At 45.1% G+C, this 18,889-nt stretch overlaps 1 protein-coding gene across 2 annotated transcripts in view; it reads left to right on the top strand.

Annotated features, from left to right (window-relative positions):
* JAM2 (junctional adhesion molecule 2) overlaps positions 1-18,564 on the top strand; it is a 79,542-nt gene extending 60,978 nt beyond the window's left edge. Inside the window, exons 7-10 of one of the 2 annotated variants that reach the window (XM_075263498.1) lie at positions 890-997; positions 7,531-7,543; positions 7,984-8,017; positions 14,042-18,564. In XM_075263498.1, coding sequence (XP_075119599.1) covers positions 890-997; positions 7,531-7,543; positions 7,984-8,017; positions 14,042-14,074 — 188 coding nt within the window. In that variant the 3' untranslated portion in view covers positions 14,075-18,564. Of the gene's footprint in view, positions 1-889; positions 1,015-7,530; positions 7,544-7,983; positions 8,018-14,041 lie in introns of those variants that run through there. The other variant, XM_075263499.1, reaches the window with a different exon arrangement.
* The last annotated feature ends 325 nt before the right edge of the window (positions 18,565-18,889 follow it).

Genomic DNA, 18,889 nt, shown 5'->3' on the forward strand with positions numbered 1-18,889 from the left:
GAACAGTAAAATGTTCGATATTCGTTTCGAGTAGCCCCTCAATGTTCCACTACTTGAATCGAATATCGAACCCTATTATAGTCTATGGGGGGAAAATGCTCGTTTCAGGGGTAGGTAACGTTCGATCAAATTATACTTACCAAGTCCACGAGTGAGGGTCGGGCTGGATCCTCCGAGCAGTCTTCTCCGTGCAGCGTCCCCGCGGCGTCTTCCGGCTCTGAATTCAGTCTGCCAGGCATCGGGCCTGGGCAGAGCCGACTGCACATGCCCTCACTACAAGCGGACATGCGCAGTCGGCTGTGCCCAGGCCCGATGCCTGGCAGAGTGAATGAAGAGTCGGAAGACGCCGCGGGGAAGCTGCACGCAGAAGACTTCTAAAGGTAGGAGAAGAACCAGCGTTGATTGGCCGACTGTATAGCATTCGGCCAATCAATGCTGGTTCTGCATCGAATTTTTACATTCTAATAGCGAGTGGTACTCGATCGAGTGCGAGAATTTCGAATACCGTAGTATTCGATCGAATACCTACTCAATCGAGTACTACTCGCTCATCTCTACTTCCTATATATTTCCCATTCCTTTTGCAGCCATTCTTGGCTTTGGATCAAATAACCGCAACAAAAAAATTCTGCGTTTCTGCAACGTGAGGCCTGAGCCTTAAAGAAGCAGTCTAATAATAATACTCGGGGATCTGGTAAATGTATAATTCTGTACAGCATCGCTGCAAATCTGTCAGGAGACTGCAGGCTGCCATATTCTGCGCCTGCCAAGAACAGCCTGAGGGCCACGACAGATTTGTAGTGGAGACGTAAGGAGATGGAGTGTCACTGTCTGCCCTGTGTTTGGATATCTAGAGACATACGCTTAGTATTTGTTTCCTGTTATGCAGATGACTTGAATCTGGTTGGAATCATATCGGCGGTAGTCATCGTCTCTTTTGTTATTGTCTTATGTGGCTTCGGAGTCTGCTACTTACAGAGAAGGGGATACTTCTCAGGTAAGTGACTTGTACATGTTAGCAGAAGATTTGGCGAATCCTGTTATCGTCAACCCCTAAATGCTCCTTTAAAGGTGTAACTCTGGCAGCAACACAGATAGTTACCTTTAAGAACATTTGGTACTCTTAAAGTTAACACAATAGATTCTTATGGCCACTACATATTGCGGTTGTGGATTTGCAAGTTAATGTGCTGCAGATCTGCACAGAGATCAGCCCAAGAAGTGGTATGTGCAAATGTGATGTCAGATGTGCGCTAAAATATGCACGACAATATACCGGTGCCTTAATTCTTCTATCCAGTGTTGAAAAATATCCTGGGTGTATAGGTTGTGACACAGAAATAAGATGGATAGATCGGGCAGATGGATAGATTAGGTAGATCAAGAGCTAGACAAATAGATAAGATAGATTTGATAGATCAGGCAGATGGATAGATTGGGTAGATCGAGTGCTAGATAAATAGATCAGATAGATTGGACGGCTGGATATATTGGATGCATAGGATAGATCAGGCAGATGGATAGATGGGTAGATCGAGTGCTAGATAAATAGATAGGATAGATGGATAGATCAGGCAGACGGATAGATTGGGTAGATCGAGTGCTAGACAAATAGATAGGATAGATCAGATGGATGGATACGTTGGATAGATTGGATACATAGGATAGATGGATAGATTGGGTAGATCGAGTGCTAACAAATAAATAGGATAGATGGATAGATCGGATGCATGGATAGATCAGGCAGATGAATAGATTGGGTAGATTGAGTGCTAGACAGATAGATCGGATAGATGGATAGATTGGGTAGATCAAGAGCTAGACAAATAGATAGGATAGATCAGGCAGATGGATAGATTGGGTAGATCGAGTGCTAGACAGATAGATCGAGGAGATGGATAGAATGGGTAGATCGAATGCTAGAGAAATAGGATAGATCGGATAGATGGATAGATCAGGCAGATGAATAGATTGGGTAGATCGAGTGCTAGACAAATAGATATCATAGAGAGATATATACATGGATAGGAATACAGATCCATAATTCTCCATCTCCTCTCTCACTCTCTATGTATCTGTATATCTCTATCGTGTATTTGTCTGGCTCTCCCTCTGTCTATTCGATCTCTCTATTCATTGTCTACCTCTCTCTTTGTGTATCTATACGTCCATCCATTTATATTGATAGATATTCCTTATTATGTTATGAAAGGTAAGTGTGAGATTCTTATATGGAGGGAGCGGTTACACAGAACGTTCCGGGGATATAATTAGTTGCAGATAGCATTACCCTGGGAATGGGGTGCGGCTGTTGTATTAATAGTATTGGAAAATAAAATGTATTTCGAGACATTTCCTTGTGACTTGCATTGTGCATTGTCATGAACCAGGGTCATACAAAGTATGTATTATTACTGTGGCCCTTACAGGCTCGGAGGACTGCGATGTTTGTGAAGACAATAATAATTTTTGTATAATCTTGGATTTAGGGTTCTGTGTTTTTGTCAGCATGCATAGACCTACAGACTGTGCAACTGATGCCATAAATATACGGTGCAGGGATGGCACGGGTTCAGAAACTGAGCCGCAACCTTAGCAGCTGTAACAAGTAAGAGACACCCCGCTGCAATGGCCAAGCCCAAGATCATTACTCACCGCAGTCCTAGCCATTTAACCCCTTATGATAACAGCGGTAACCACAGCACTTGAGTGGACGGGAGCTCCTTCTATAAACTGGGGTGTAAGGTGGTGGTTGGAATTGCACACCCCTACTCATTTCAGTGGGGCTACTGGAAATAGCCAAGCAGTGTTCTTATGAAGAGTAGGGGGTGTACATTTCCAACCAGCCTAATTGTCGTGATTGGTAGAGATCCAAGCTATCGGATCCCCACCAAACAGCAGTTGTAGCCAGAATACCCCTTTAAGGAATCACGCAAGGGATGGGGCCGCCGGTGTTGAGGGGAACGTCACTCGCTTCATACAATATGGTATCTCAAACATTGGATCTGTGTCACAGACCCCTCCAGCTCTTCCAGACTTAGTATCTGCTGGATGCAGATCTCATTTCTATAATATCCTCATTAATCATAATTTCAGATGGGCGTATTGCCAGACGTAGAAGAGCTGACTGGATGCCTGGTAATGAACTGGCGGCTGTTTTCTGTAAATTAAATGTATTATTGGTAATACGTAGTGATGGAGTCAGAGACCTGAGAAGCTTCATCGTGGTGTCCAGACTGCCGAGTAAGCGGTTTACTCATCCCTCAAGCGGGTCAGGGCAGGTCACTTGGACGGAAGCTTAGACTGTGGGCAAAAGCTCAAGAAAAGGGAAACTTGGAGGAATCTGTAGACAAAACTGCTTGTCTATAGCAAGTTCTCATTGCCAGATCTGTGGGGGGTTTGGGTTTTTTTCCCCCCGAAAAAAAGGACATCACTTGTCCTTCCTCGTCCATAGAAGCTCACAGATCAGCAGAACATGCATGGCACCAACCACAAATTTCCAGACTGAGAGAGTGCTCTCTAGGGGGTATCTGACACATACTATAAGGAGATGTCTGAAGGGGTTTCAGATTTCCAGTAACAGAAGATTGGAGCGCTTTGGAGACTCCTTGTTTATGGAAGTCATGGGTGGTCTGAGTCAGCAGTGGTCTCCATGATATATCAAGAGGTCATCTTGACCAGTGTTGGACTGAGGTTCCTTGAACCTACCAGATAAAATGATTTTGGGGACTCAACCTCCAACAGGAAATAGGCCATAATATCCTTCAAATTGGGGTGTCTTCTATTGGATCATTAGTGTGTTAGAGATTGGGGCCACTGGAAGATCCTGTGATGGATGGAGGTCACTGAGTACTGGGCATGTACCTTAAATAGTTGCTGTGCCTACTGTTCCCTCTATGCACATGCACACTTGGATCTCATATGTTAAAATCTAATATACCAGATCCTTCTTACCTTCTTAATAGGGTTGAGCAATCGGGATCGGGAAAGATCGGATCCCGATCGGCAATTGAGTAAATTTCACGATCAGGATTGGTTGGAGATTGATCGAAAATCAGATTTTGAAATCTCAAGATCGGCTCAACACTAAAAGTGAATTTTCCCATAGAGAAGCATTGACTAGGGTTGAGTGGTCGGGAAAGATCGGATCCCGATGGACGATCGCGATTGGCTGGAAAATGATTGAAAATCGGATTTTAAAATCGATCTTGAAATCTCAAGATCGGCTCAACCCCAATTCTTACTTTTACACAACTCTTCCATCTACTGTGTGGAAGAGTTGAATATTCCCATACACATTAGATTAGATGATCAGATATTTCAGCTAGCATTCTTATAATGTGTATGCCGACCTGTACAATTTCCAGTACAACTAGCGTACTATTATTACGGTATTATGGTAATGTCCGCCGTATGACCGTCTCCCTCTTCTTTTCACTTACATGGTTGCAAATCTTCGACCCTTTCTGCCCTCTATATACAGTGCTTAAATTGGGGAAAAAATTTAGGTGGAACTCTGGAAACAGATACACTGCTTTGACGGAAGACGATACTATATAGAGGGAAATGCTCTTTAATAATACAATAATCATTTTATTTTCATGGCATTTCACGTGCCCGGAATGAACAATACGATGTAGATGTGATCTGAAGGTGGCGGGGAACTCCTTTATCTTATTTTTGTTCTTGAGTTAAAGAAGAAAAAAACTGAACAAAACACGTTGACGCCCTAAGTATGAGATGTGATGCCAAACTACACACAAAGGCAGGAAAGGGGCAGCCGTGCAGTCAATGAGCGTAAGCTGTAGGAAGTGACTGAGTGTAAGCTCAGCAGGCGGTGTCCCGGTGTTACACGGGAGAGCCATGTGTAAGTCCGGGAGCCCTCACTGAGGAAGAGTCTGTGCAGGATCTTGTAGAGGATGACAGGAGGAGGTGATGTTGTCTAAAAGTCTACAGAGAAGGAATCTCACATAGTTTTCTGCTCTGGTTTACGCTCCATAGTCATCCTACACCGCCGTCTATAAGTATGATGTCTGCTGCCCCAAAATAATGACACGTGAATTCAGACCCCTGATCACACAACTTGCTCTAAAATCCGTATCAAATCCAACATCACTCCTCATCCCATACATGTAATTAAAATTTTTGTAACTTGTTTGCATCCAAACAAATTTTTATCTGCAGCAAAAATTCAAGCATCAGTCTTACGTTTCTGCCATAGTATTATACATTGGTTCGGTTGTCCAGGAGTAGAAAATAATATCAGTTTTTTTGTCCACAAACAGCTCCACCCCTGTCCATAGGTGGTGTCTGGTATTGCTTCTTATCCGATTTCAAGTGAACGGGGCTGAGCTGCAGTACCAAATGCAGCCTATAGACAGGTGTGGCGCTGTGTCTTCTCCTGAACAGGGGCAACTTCTTTATCTAGTCCAGATGTAAAACGATTGAAGAATTGAAAATTTATTTGACAAAATTTGAAATATTTTAATTGGAAAGACACGTCGGAGATGATATTTATATAAATATATATATATATATATATATATATATATATATATATATATAATTATAATACAGTGAAGGGATCCTATCTTTTAAACACATTTTTTTCTCCCTATGTCGGAATAGCCTTAAGAAAGGCTATTCGTCTCCTACTTCTCCTTGTCTTCTCCGCGTCGCCGTTCGCCTGCAATCCCAGTTTTTCACGGTATGCAAATAAGCTCTCTAACAATACTGTGGAAGCGGCCATTTTTCTTGTGGCTGGCGGGCAAGCGCAGTCGGCTTACCCTAGGCTCAAGGCCTGGAAGGTAGAAGACATCACCAGAAGAAAATGCGGTGAAGACCTCGTTGCAGAAGAAGATGGAGGCGGCGCTGGAGAGTTCTCTGGCAGCATTGGGGACGCCCCCAGTGCTGTTTGAGTGCTGATGCCCGCCCCCAGTGCTGCGAGGGAGCTCATTTACATACCGAGAAAAACTGGGATTCCAGGCAGACAGCGGCGCGGAGAAGACCAGGAAAGGTAGGAGACGAATAGCCTTTCTTAAGGCTATTCCGACATGTTGGGGAGGAAAAACTGTGTTTAAAAGATAGGATCCCTGTAAAGGGCGACCAAATTTTTTTATTTTTTTTTTAACACGAATTCTTCATTCTACGAGCTGTTTCTAAGGACCAGTAGACATCATGTATAGGTGTGTGTACAGGAAGAGAGATTCCTTCGGGTTCTTTGCGGTAAGAGCAGTCCTGCCTTGGAGTGTTCTAATGTATTCAATAAGGGGGTGAATTAGTCCTGGGTAATTATTACCATTAAGGGGTCAAGGAAGATTTTTTATTTTTATTTTTTTAAAGCTACAATTTGGCTCAGCATTACTTAGTCTATTTATTTCTCACAGGGTTCCTCTGACCCTGCCCAAAGCTTAAAAAGGATCCCATGTTCCTCGTCCATTCCTCTCCCGTAACAGATTCCGGCGTCCGGGTTTATTTACATTGCGCTTTGTTGTATTACAAAAAATATATTAGAACAAAAACTTCACAGGAACTCCCGGATTTCCGCACATCAGAGGTGTCATTACCATATCCTTCTGTTTTTATATCCGCTTTTTTTTAATGGATTCTGTTACATTAGCGACCAGCGCCCCCTGCTGGTGACAATACAATGCAAGACAAAAAGTTGACTTAATGTCTGCCATGTCTAGTGCAGAAGAAATGTAAAGAAAATTCTAGTTTATTTATTTTTTTTCTAAGGTAATTTTATAATGAGCAGAACTAAAAAAAAAAAATAAATCAATCAAATAATTAAATAAAAATATAATACGTGATAATAATATAGAACTTCCAGAATAACAGCCATACAGTGTGAAGAAATACCGCCATGCAGTACCCAGTAATATTACCGTATCTAAATAAATCCATTATACTGCGCCCACCCTATAGTGTGCAGAATGTCATTAAATGTCACACAGCACCTAAAAAATACCAAAACCCCATGCTCGAAAATGGCTTCGAACCACGATACTGTGACCACCACATAATGTCATGCAGTGCCGATATAACAGTACCATAAAGTTCCCCAAAATACCATCATAGAGTATCCAAATAACAATACACGGTGTCCAATTGTGCCTCCGCTATCGGAGCAGTACCCACTAAACAATTCATTAAAAAAAAGGAATTCAATGCCAAATAACCGTACCATAAGTTCCCTCAAAATACCGACATACGGTGTCCAAATAATAACACATTACAGTGGCCAATAATGGCAGCACAGAGGGCCCAAACCCCTACTGTGTCCCCCTATACATTGTAGTTTAATACCTTCAAAATGGCCAAAATTACTGCCATAGGGTGTTTAAATACTTCTGCGACACAGTGCTCAAATGGAGCTACATATGATAAATGAAATAAGGAATGATCTAATGACGTACCGACACCGCCTTACAATATACCATACATATACCATAGCAATGTTAATGTTATTTATAGGTCATATGACTTGTCATCCCTTTAACTCTGGTTTTCATTTTTGTCTCCTTACAGGTGGAAAATCTGAGTAAGTATTCCATTTCTTTCATCTTTATCGCCAATGTGGTTGTCATTTGGAAATGCCCCTTCATACACTGTCTACCAATAAGTATTTGGAACCCTGGGGTAGAATAGAAAAACAACAATAGTTGGTAGACCCCAGAAGATTCTTCCTTACAGATGGGATTGAGCGACACAATACTCCCGGATGCCTGGTGACACTCCTGGTGTATGTGAGCCATCGGTTGGGTACGGTTTCTATGCCCAGCACTCGTCGGTCTCTATCTCCCAATTTCGGGGGTCTGCCGACTCGGGGCACATTCCGAAAATCACCGTTCACCTTCCATAAATGAGGAATTGGCTACATATCCACTACTGTGTCATCACTCAGAAGTATAAATCTGTATGGGGGATATTTTTGTAATTCGGTTTTGGGATCTCAATTTTTTATTTTTATTTTTTTGGCAGGAAGGAAAACAATCCAGCAACGCAGGCAGAAAATGTAAGTATTATATTACTAAAGCTAAAAAAAATTGTGTGACAGTGTGCGGGTTTAGGTGTATTATTCTCTTACATACTGTACATGTATAATCCCAGAAAGGAAACCTCGGTCTATAGAATAAAGCTGTTATATGGGCAGTGACAAAGTGGTGGAGATCTCTGGGTAGAGGCTTAACTTGAAGCCCCTTGTCAATGGAGAATCTATAATAGGACCCCTCGCCACTTATGCATTATTTTTAATAATGGTGTCGTCTTTGGACACCCTAAGGCACAGGCCTTAATCCCTGCACCAAGTCCTCAATCCCTGCGCCAAGGCCTCAATCCCTGCGCCAAGGCCTCAATCCCTGCGCCAAGGCCTCAATCCCTGCGCCAAGGCCTCAGTCCCTGCGCCAAGGCCTCAGTCCCTGCGCCAAGGCCTCAGTCCCTGCGCCAAGGCCTCATTCCCTGCGCCAAGGCCTCATTCCCTGCGCCAAGGCCTCAATCCCTGCGACAAAGCCTCAGTCCCTGCGCCAAGGCCTCAGTCCCTGCGCCAAGGCCTCAGTCCCTGCGCCAAGGCCTCAGTCCCTGCGCCAAGGCCTCATTCCCTGCGCCAAGGCCTCATTCCCTGCGCCAAGTCCTCAATCCCTGCGCCAAGGCCTCAATCCCTGCGCCAAGGCCTCATTCCCTGCGCCAAGGCCTCAATCCCTGCGCCAAGGCCTCAATCCCTGCGCCAAGGCCTCATTCCCTGCGCCAAGGCCTCAATCCCTGCGACAAAGCCTCAGTCCCTGCGCCAAGGCCTCAGTCCCTGCGCCAAGGCCTCAGTCCCTGCGCCAAGGCCTCAGTCCCTGCGCCAAGGCCTCAGTCCCTGCGCCAAGGCCTCAGTCCCTGCGCCAAGGCCTCAGTCCCTGCGCCAAGGCCTCAGTCCCTGCGCCAAGGCCTCAATCCCTGCGCCAAGGCCTCAATCCCTGCGCCAAGGCCTCAATCCCTGCGCCAAGGCCTCAATCCCTGCGCCAAGGCCTCAATCCCTGCGCCAAGGCCTCAATCCCTGCGCCAAGGCCTCAATCCCTGCGCCAAGTCCTCAATCCCTGCGCCAAGGCCTCATTCCCTGCGCCAAGGCCTCAATCCCTGCACCACTAAAGCTGAGCCACTGCCTCGAGGGGTTTTTCTTAGGGGTGTCCACACTACCGTCAGTGGGCGACAGGTAGTGTCCGCTCCTAGTGTCCGTTCAAAATCTTGCACGCGCATTAGGAGCGGACACTAGCTGTGTCTGTGACACTTTTCATTCATTTAAATGGAGATCGGGTGCGTTGTTTTACACTCCGTGCCTGTCCTTAAGTGTTCGTTCCTAAAGATGTCCAACTTTTGAAGCGGACAGCAAAACCCGACATGTAAGTTTTTTCTGTCCGCTTGAAAAGTCAGACATCTTTAGGAACGGACACTTAAGGACAGGCACGGAGTGTAAAACAACGCACCCGATCTCCATTTAAATGAATGAAAAATGTCACGGACACAGCTAGTGTCCGATGCTAATGTCCGTGCGAGATTTTGAACAGACACTAGCAGCGGACACTACTTGTCGGACAATGACGGTAGTGTGAACGCCCCCTAACTGTTCCTTTCTATATGCAGGTGTTTCGTGCCATAAAGGGAAGGGCCCAATTCTCTGTATAAATAAACCTTCCCCCTATATAGGATCATATAGACGGAGTACCACTACTGCGTCACGGGTGGTATGAGGGGAATTCGGAGTAGGCAGCTGTTTGAGGCACCATTAAAGGGATTACTCTGTTCTGTTAAATTGATAGTCTATCCTTAGGCTAACTGGTGGCCAGTGAAATGTTAGTTTAGGTTAATTTTTTCCTTTCATTCCATTCCTCGCTGTTGTGCAAATTTTTAAAATTCCCAAACAATCTATTTTAAAGGGATTCTACCACTAAAACACTTTTTTTTCTAGTTACCACGTCGGAATAGCCTTTAAAAAGGCTATTCGTCTCTTACCTGTGGAAGTGCTCTCCGCCGCGCCGTTCGTTCAAAATACCGGTTTGTACCGGTATGCTAATGAGTTCTCTCGCAGCGATGGGGGCGTCCCCATCGCAGGAGCAGCGATGGGGGTGTCCCCATTGCAGCTCGAAAACTCACCGCAGCGCCGCCTCTCTGGTCTTCTGTATCCTCCCCTTGCTTCTTCAGCGTACTGTCGGACGCCTGCGCAGTACGCTCTGTTCGACGAAGATTGCCGAACGTACTGCGCATGCGCGAAATTGCGATCCCAGCCATAGTGCGGGCACCGAACTTTCGCGCATGCGCAGTACGTTCGGCAATCTTCGCCGAACAGAGAGCATACTGCGCAGGCGTCCGACAGACGCTGAAGAGGCAAAGGGAGGACACCGAAGACCGGAGAGGCGGCGCTGCGGTGAGTTTTCGAGCTGCAATGGGGACGCCCCCATCGCTGCTCCTGCGATGGGGACGCCCCCATCGCTGCGAGAGAACTCATTAGCATACCGGTACAAACCGGTATTTTGAACGAACGGCGCGGCGGAGAGCACTTCCACAGGTAAGAGACGAATAGCCTTTTTAAAGGCTATTCCGACGTGGTAACTAGAAAAAAAAGTGTTTTAGTGGTAGAATCCCTTTAAGGATGGGTTCACACTGTCAGGCTTATAAAAGCAATCTCAAAAAGTAGATCAGTGTCTTTGAAGATTTTATTAAATTCAGCATGATTGGGGGGACTTGTTTTTCCGATTTTTCAAACTACTTTTGGAGCTGAAAAGCCTCAAAAACGGCTCCAAAAAAGCAATATGCTTACTACTGTTCCTTGGGTATGTTCACACAGCAGAATTTGGCACTGAATTTGAGGTGTTTTCCGCCTGACACCAGCCTCCATTAATTTTAATGAGATACAGACGTAGATTTATTTATTTATTTGTTTGTTTATTTATTTTCCTCTAGCTGATTCTTTTTTTTTTTTTTTTTTTTTTTTAATTTAGCAGAAAAAATAAATGCTATTTTTGATCTTCAGGCATATTCCGGGGGATTTTTTTTTAATTTTTTTTTTATGTAGTTTGTGAGCCCCATATAGGGATCACAATGTACTTTTTCTCCCTATCAGTATGTCTTTGTAGAATGGGAGAGAACATACAAACTCCTTGCAGTTGTTGTTCTTGGCAGGATTTGTACCCAGGACTCCAGTGCTGCAAGGCTGCAATGCAACCCACTGAGCCACCGTGTTTCCCCTGATTCTCGTGGCTCAGTGGTTAGCACTGAGCCACCGGAGTTAGAAAATAGGAGTCAGAAAATTCTACCTGGCAGATGCGGAATTTGGTCAAGCCGAAAAACTCTGTTTCAAATTCCTGAATTTTTCAGCTAGAAAAAATTCAGCGTTGTGAACATGTCCTTCTACTCTGTAATACCTGTGCTATTCACGGACAGGACTGCTGGTTTACAGATGGTGTGCTGTCAGTGGCGGATCCAGGGTTTGCGGGGCCCTGGGCAATTGACTTTGGCGGGGCCCTACGCGCAGCGCGCCGCAGCAAATTAGGCCCCGCCCAGTTTTATGTTGACTCCGCCCATTGTCATTCATTTTTCATGTGATTCCACACAGTATAATCCTCCTACAGTCACCGTAAATTATATGTTCCCCCTCCATCTCTCCCCATTTTCATATACACCCTTCATCTACCCCTAGTTTCATGTCCCCCCCCTCTATCTCTGTCCCCAGTTTCATGCCATTCTCCCCCTTTATCTGCCCACAGTTTCATGTCCCCCCCCCCCGTCTCTGCCCCAGTGTCATGCCGTTCTCCCCCCTTCATCTGCCCCAATGTCATGCCATTCTCCCCCCCTTCATCTGCCCCAGTGTGCCATCCCCCCCTTCATCTGCCCCAGTATCATGCCATTCTCCCCCCTTCATCTGCCCCAGTGTCATGCCGTTCTCCCCCCCTTCATTTGCCCCAGTGTCATGCCGTTCTCTCCCCCTTCATTTGCCCCAGTGTCATGCCGTTCTCGCCCCTTCATCTGCCCCAGTGTCATGCTGTTCTCCCCCCTCCATCCACCCCAGTGTCATGCTATTCTCCCCCTTTCATCTGCCTCAGTGTCATGCCGTTCTCCCCCCCCTTCATTTGCCACAGTGTCATGCCGTTCTCCCCCCCTCCATCTGCCCCAGTGTCATGCCGTTCTCCCCCCTTCATCTGCCCCAGTGTCATGCTGTTCTCCCCCCCTCCATCTGCCCCAGTGTCATGCCGTTCTCCCCCCTTCATCTGCCCCAGTGCCATGCTGTTCTCCCCACTTCATCTGCCCCAGTGCCATGCCGTTCTCCCCCCTCCATCTGCCCCAGTGCCATGCTGTTCTCCCCCCTTCATCTGCCCCAGTGCCATGCTGTTCTCCCCCCTCCATCTGCCCCAGTGTCATGCTGTTCTCTCCCCCTCCATCTGCCCCAGTGTCATGCTGTTCCCCCCTCCCCTTTATTTGCCCCCCAGTTTCTTTGGGCCCCCTCCATCTCTGTCCCCAGTGTCATGCCGTTCTTTCCCCACCCCCTTCATCTTCCCCAGTGTCATGCCGTTCCCTCCCTCTACTTCATTTGCTCCCCAGTTTCATGGGCCCCCTTCATTATGTTCCACCTTAATATTTAATACAAAACAAACACTTACACTCACCTTCTATCACTCACCTTCCATCGTTCCCCCGACGCTCCTCTCTCCGCTCTCTCACTCCAGTCACATACGCGATGCAGGAGCTGTGAGATCAGCTCCTGCTTAGCTGCGGCCCGGCTTGCGTGTGTAAGCGTGATGTGATGACGTCATCGCGCCTACACACGCAAGCCGGGCCGGAGCTTTAAAGCAGGAGCTGAGCTCACAGCTCCTGCTTTAATCGCAATTCAGCTCATCGGCGGATGGACGCCGATGAGCTGAAATCGTGACAGGCAAGTGCCGGGGGGCCCCCAGAGGCTCTGTGGGCCCCGGCACTTGCCCGACTATGCCGAACTGATCGGGACCATTTTGTTAGGGCCGGGCCGCGGGGCCCCGCTAAGCGCGGGGCCCTGGGCGGTTGCCCGGCTCGCCCGGCCCTGGATCCGCCCCTGTGTGCTGTCTGCGATTGATCTGATTTACACTGTGAAAAGCAGATCAACATTTTTTTCCCTATGAATCTGGGTCCATTTAAAGTAATGCAGAACCTACATATGTGGGTTTTTTTTATTTTTTTTTTTATTTTTTTTTTTGTGGACCCTGCTCCATGAAAAAAAAATTAAAAAAAAATCTGACATTTGAATGAACACATTAAAATGAATGGTTAGAGATGAGCAAACACTGTTCGGATCAGCTGTTACGAACAGCACGCTCCCATAGAAATGAATGGAAGCACCTGGCACAGCGACCGGCCGCCGGCAAAGTGTACGTGCCAGGTGCTTCCATTCATTTCTATGCGAGCGTGCTGTTTGGAACGGCTGATCCGAACAGTGTTTGCTCATCTCTAGTTACCTATACACCGTTCGGAAATTATGCAGACATGTGAATATAGCTTTATGTCTGGTTCACATCTGTGTCGGTAATCCGTTTGGAGAGTCCACATGGGAATTCCCCGAACGGACTACTGAACACATTGACAAGCGGTGTGCAGTGAAAGCACACGGACCCCATAGACTATAATGGGGTCCGTTACTTTACGCAAGCTGCCCGCACGAGTCATGCAGACAGGAAAGTAGATCACAAAGTACTTTTCTTTCTACATGTTCTGTGCGGAGATCTCGCAGCAAGCACACGGACCCCATTATATTCTATGGGGTCCATGTGCTTTCACTGCACACTGTTTGCCAATGTGTTTGGTATTCCATTTGGGGGGGTCCCAATGCGGACTCCCCCCGAATGGAATATTGACGCAGATGTGAACAAGGTCTTAGGCTGCGGTTTCCCAGAGCAGGTTGCAGGACAAGCAACAGTATATATGAAATAAGCAAAAAGCATAAAAATAGCCAAATTCAGTGAAAACCAATAATGATAGTAAACTTGTTGCTGAAAATGGAGTGTGTAGTTTCACAAAGCCTCTTTCTGTTTTACAGGATTTCAAGCACACAAAGTCCTTCGTGATATGAGAAGATATGTTGCGATGGCGGCCATTTTAGCAATGATCTTACCGGGATGGCACGCGCCATTGCGAATACGATTGACTTCAAAAGTATCTATTTTTACATAAAAGAAATGTAATCGACCATATTCTGAAGAGATAAAAAAAAACGGATTTTTGTGCTTTAATCTGGATTGGAGAAGTAGATCAGCTGTAACCTATTGAGTTTGTTCCTGCTGAGGCTGCGGCCATTATGACAGCGAAGGATATTACGCCGTCTCTTGGAAACGTATCTGCCGGGAAAGACATTTTCAGCTCGTATTGTTCTAGCAGCTATTTTTACACGGGCTAAACAGTGCATGAATGTTAAAGGAACTGTCGTACATGTATATAAAGCAATTTATTGCTATATCATATTGTGTGGCCTAACATAGAACAGACGCCGTGTCGAATGTTTAGTAATGTTAACCCTTGTCAAACCAGAAGGAATTTTAATTTGCTAGAAAAAGACGTTCTATATATTAGTTCTATATAGTTTATAGATAGGTATGCCTTAAAATAGCTGTAAGGTATTGAAAAGTGCTGGTCAAAAAAAAGATGGAGGCATCCCGTACCAACCAATCCGATCCCAACACTACAGGCGCAACGTGGAGCTTCTCCCCAATGCAAAATGTGTTACTTATAATACCGGTGTGAGGGGCTTTTGGGTCCCCTCAGGTGTAGCCACTAACTCTGCACCCCCTATAGATATTACCCCTTTCCAGGATTGTTTGCTATGGGCAACTGCATAGCTTACTGTGCGTTTTAGTTACATTTGAGGCCTAGCATCCAAAGCCGTCAAGATAGGCCTTGTTGCCCATTGCAACCAATCACAGTGCAGTTTACATTTTTACAAAGCAGTTGCAGAGATGAAACCTGAGCTCTGATTGGTTGCGATGGGCAACCAGGCCTATATTACTGCTTATGACAAGTCTCGCCTGAAACTGTATTTTCTAATGGGCCACTGAATACTGACAAATATAATTTGTAATTTTTTTTGGTTTTCTGACTACATTGTAAATGCTTAGCAAGCGCCATTTATGATGCTGCTGTTTTTCTCCATGACAGATGGGGCTGTAGGCCTCTTTAGGTCAACTCGCCCAAAACATCCAAGAGGCTTCCACAAAAAGGAGTGGCCTCCTGGAGTCCCAGCAATTCTCCCAGGCCCGATCCTTGTGATACTATACGTAACGTAAGGCATTTTATGTTCAGTCATGTCACAAAAAAGGGGCGCGATATGCAAAAAATGTCTGAGTTGCATCCCAAGGGGTGGGGCTTTCCCAAAAGCGGGTCTGGTGATAGTAAAAATTTTAAAGGATCCCCAGGTCTGTAACCAGGTTCACGCTATCATTGGGGTTTCCGTTCTTTGGGTGCGCTTGGGAACCTGAAAAAACGGAAACCCAATCCGTTTAAAAAAAATGGCTACCCGTGGAAACACATGGACCCCAGAGACTATCATGGGGTCCGCCAGGTTTTCACCTGAAAAAAGAGGGGCTTTCATGTTGGTAAAAGTGGCGTGGGCATTTAAAGCATGGCGGTCACTACATTATATTTTATTTTAACTGCATACTTAGGCTTTATGCACATGGCCATTTTATGGCGCCATTTTGTATACACCTGTAACAAATGTCTCCCCTGTACCTCTATATGCCTCCGTATATTGATAAGACGGGCCACATTTTGTGTAGACTGTATTTTATTTTCCTGCCTTTGGTTAATAGCATTAACCATGAACAGTTGAACCATCGTTTGATTTCTGTACATTTTTTTTCTTGTATAATATCATTTATATGATATTTAATGATGTCTTCTAAGAACGCTGAAGGTCAGTGAAAGTCTGTCATTGTGTCCATAGCAACTGCTCACAATTCTGCTCTATAGGATTACTATACGGGCGCCCGTGGTCGTGATGGTCACTCTTCTCTGTTCCAAGGACTATTATCCTCTATACCTCACGACAATACATTCTTAGGCTACATTGACACTATTGTTGTTAATGTTTTTGTCATGTTTTCTACATTTGTGGGGAATGCAGACGAACTTGACAGAGGGGGCTCCATCTGCATCTGTCATTTAATGTCCATTGCTCTCATCCTGTGACGGATAAGAGCAACGGACATTGAATAATAGCAGCGTGAACCCAACAATTTTTGGATCAGTATTAAACTTGTTAGTGAAGGTGTACCTCAACAGCGTAAAGTTTCCTGATAGGAAGATCCTAAAGTACAGGCCCCCATCCTATTTATATAAAACCCCATAGAGAATCCTCCATGGGCCTCCATATAAAGGTATACCAAAGGCCGCTTAGACATCTATGAACCATTATAATGGCTCCATACAGAGTGTCCCAATGCTGCCATATGCATGAGCCCTTATGAGCATCAGCAAAGGTGAAACCTATATCATCATAGCTTCAAACCTCGGCGAGTGGTGTTATGGTCCTACTCCCCTGCTCTGTATAAATACTTCCATAGACCAATATCTATGGGCCCCTTCACACGGCGTAAGGGCGCCGCTCATTTAGACCCGTACACGCGAGCGCTTCAAAACACATCCCATTCACTTCAATGGGAGCGTGCGTGAAGCCAGCTTTACGCGTGCTCCCATTGAAGTGAATGGGATGGGTTTTGGAGCGCTCGTGTGTATGGGTCTAAATGAGTGGTGCGCTTACGCCGTGTGAAGGGGCCGTAAGAGAGGAAGGTGCGTATTATGACATACTCCACATATCAGGCCAGAGGAACTCAACTTCTCCTCAATGCAAGAGCCTAAGTATGTAGTGTAGGAGTGAGCACCTTGGGACCACCATGGAATTTAGACCCACAAATGTTTCCATCCTTGCCTTTCCTCTTGGTTTGACATACCCTAAGATGGGGATGTGAGATGACCAGCTTTTCAAAAAAAAAAAAAAAAAAATGGTTTTGTGATGCACAGTTTATGCTAAATGTGTCTATATGTGGCCACCCAGTGGCTGCCATGTGAAGTGCAGCCTGTTGAGGTTTTAGTAGCATTTTGCAATATTGTATTGAGCTTGTATGGTGAGAAACTGAAGTCCTGAATTTGTTTAAAGGTAAGGACGGACACATCTGCACATCTTCTTTCAGATCAAGGTAGTCTTAGGGTAAGTTCACATGGTTTTTTTTGAGGCGGATAACGCCTCAAAATCCTGACCAAAAACACAGCTCCCATTGAAATCAATGGGAACCGGTCAGTTCTTTTTTCCAGGAGCCGTTTGTTCCGGCTCCTGGAAAAAGAAGCGAGATGTTCATTCTTTCAGGCCGATTCGCCTCGCGACATCCGCCTGAAGACACTCCCTCCCATTCATTTGGGCCTAATCCGGAGTGGAGTGCGCGACTGGATGCCGGTGCACTGCACTGGCATCCAGTCGCAGTTACCTGTATTTTGGACCGGAACCTAAGGCGGCCTCCGCCTCAGGTTCCGATCCAAACAACCCCGTGTGAACTTACCCTTAGACTAGAGCTTTAGAGTACTAGTAAGAAAAGATTTCTGCATTTGTTACCCAGTATCACCCAAGTGTACAATGGCCTCTTCTTGCTTCAGAGCCAGATAGATGCTACAAGATGTTGGCAAGTCAAAGAGAAACTTCTAGATGAGAAATTTGGAAGATTCCATCTGTTAATTTCTGTCATGTTATTTATTTAAAGTGTAAGGACTTGTGCACATTACTGCCAGTGGTTAGCATGGAAGATGTATCTGCTTCATGTTCATTGTAGGCAATGGAATGACAACCTTTATTGGCCCACAAAATGGCTACTACGAGGGTTGACTTGTCAACGATTCACGGTACAGATGGTGAAGCCTTAGACGTTGAGCTTCATGCACATGACCGTAACGCTAAATTCACATGGTGAAAAATGAAGAGAAATTCCTTTTGATTTTCTGGCCCCAAGCGATCTGACATTACCTTACATTTGATTTGAGTTTTATTTTTTTATATTCATATTACAAAAACTGCTTTAATCATTTCGCATGAAAAAGTTCTAGGATTTTTTTTCTAAAACTGGATTAATTAAAAAAATAAATAAATAAAAATAAAAAATCACTGTTGCCCCCGTGGCCAAGGCTTGATATGAAGTGTTACAGGTTCTTACCTAGTGCCTGTCGCTGAGATTGGCATGTACATTGAGGAAAATATTCCATCGTGCTAAAAAAAAATAAAATAAAAAAATTATTTTTCTTTGAAATTTTATTTTTGTTTAAGAATAATAAATGTGCCTTAATTTAAAGTTCATATGAGAATGTATACATTTTTTTTTCTACTGACTATATATAGTTTGCCGACCTCGCAGGCCTGTAAAGATTGATATGTTTGCTTCTGATATGAATTGCACTATAGCGTCTCAAGGACGTCTTACAGCATATTCATCTTCCTTTGTGCATGCCCGTAAGATGAAGATATCGATAGCTTAGCACTTTTTGAGGATTATAAAATGTATAACATGATGTAGAATACTGTCAAAAATAAAGTGTTTTTTTTTTTTCTTTTTGGTATAACTTTTTTTTGTCTGTCTTTTATTCATTACACATGACTGCGGTATTGTAGACTGGTGCTCTAAGATTTGAAGCCCATTCCCACCTAAAAACCATCCTGTTAACTCCCACCTGTGACCGCCCCCCCCCCCCCCACTTACTACCGATATAACCCGATAGCTCCCCCCCCCCCCCCTTACCTACCGCCACTGCGTGACCCCGTCAAACCCACACAACAAACACTGAGACTGTATACTTTGGATAATTTTGGCCACAGCAGCCAGTTTATTTACAAAACATACATAAAATAATACCG

This window comes from Leptodactylus fuscus, chromosome 2 (assembly GCF_031893055.1).
Source record: "Leptodactylus fuscus isolate aLepFus1 chromosome 2, aLepFus1.hap2, whole genome shotgun sequence".
NCBI lineage: Eukaryota > Metazoa > Chordata > Amphibia > Anura > Leptodactylidae > Leptodactylus > Leptodactylus fuscus.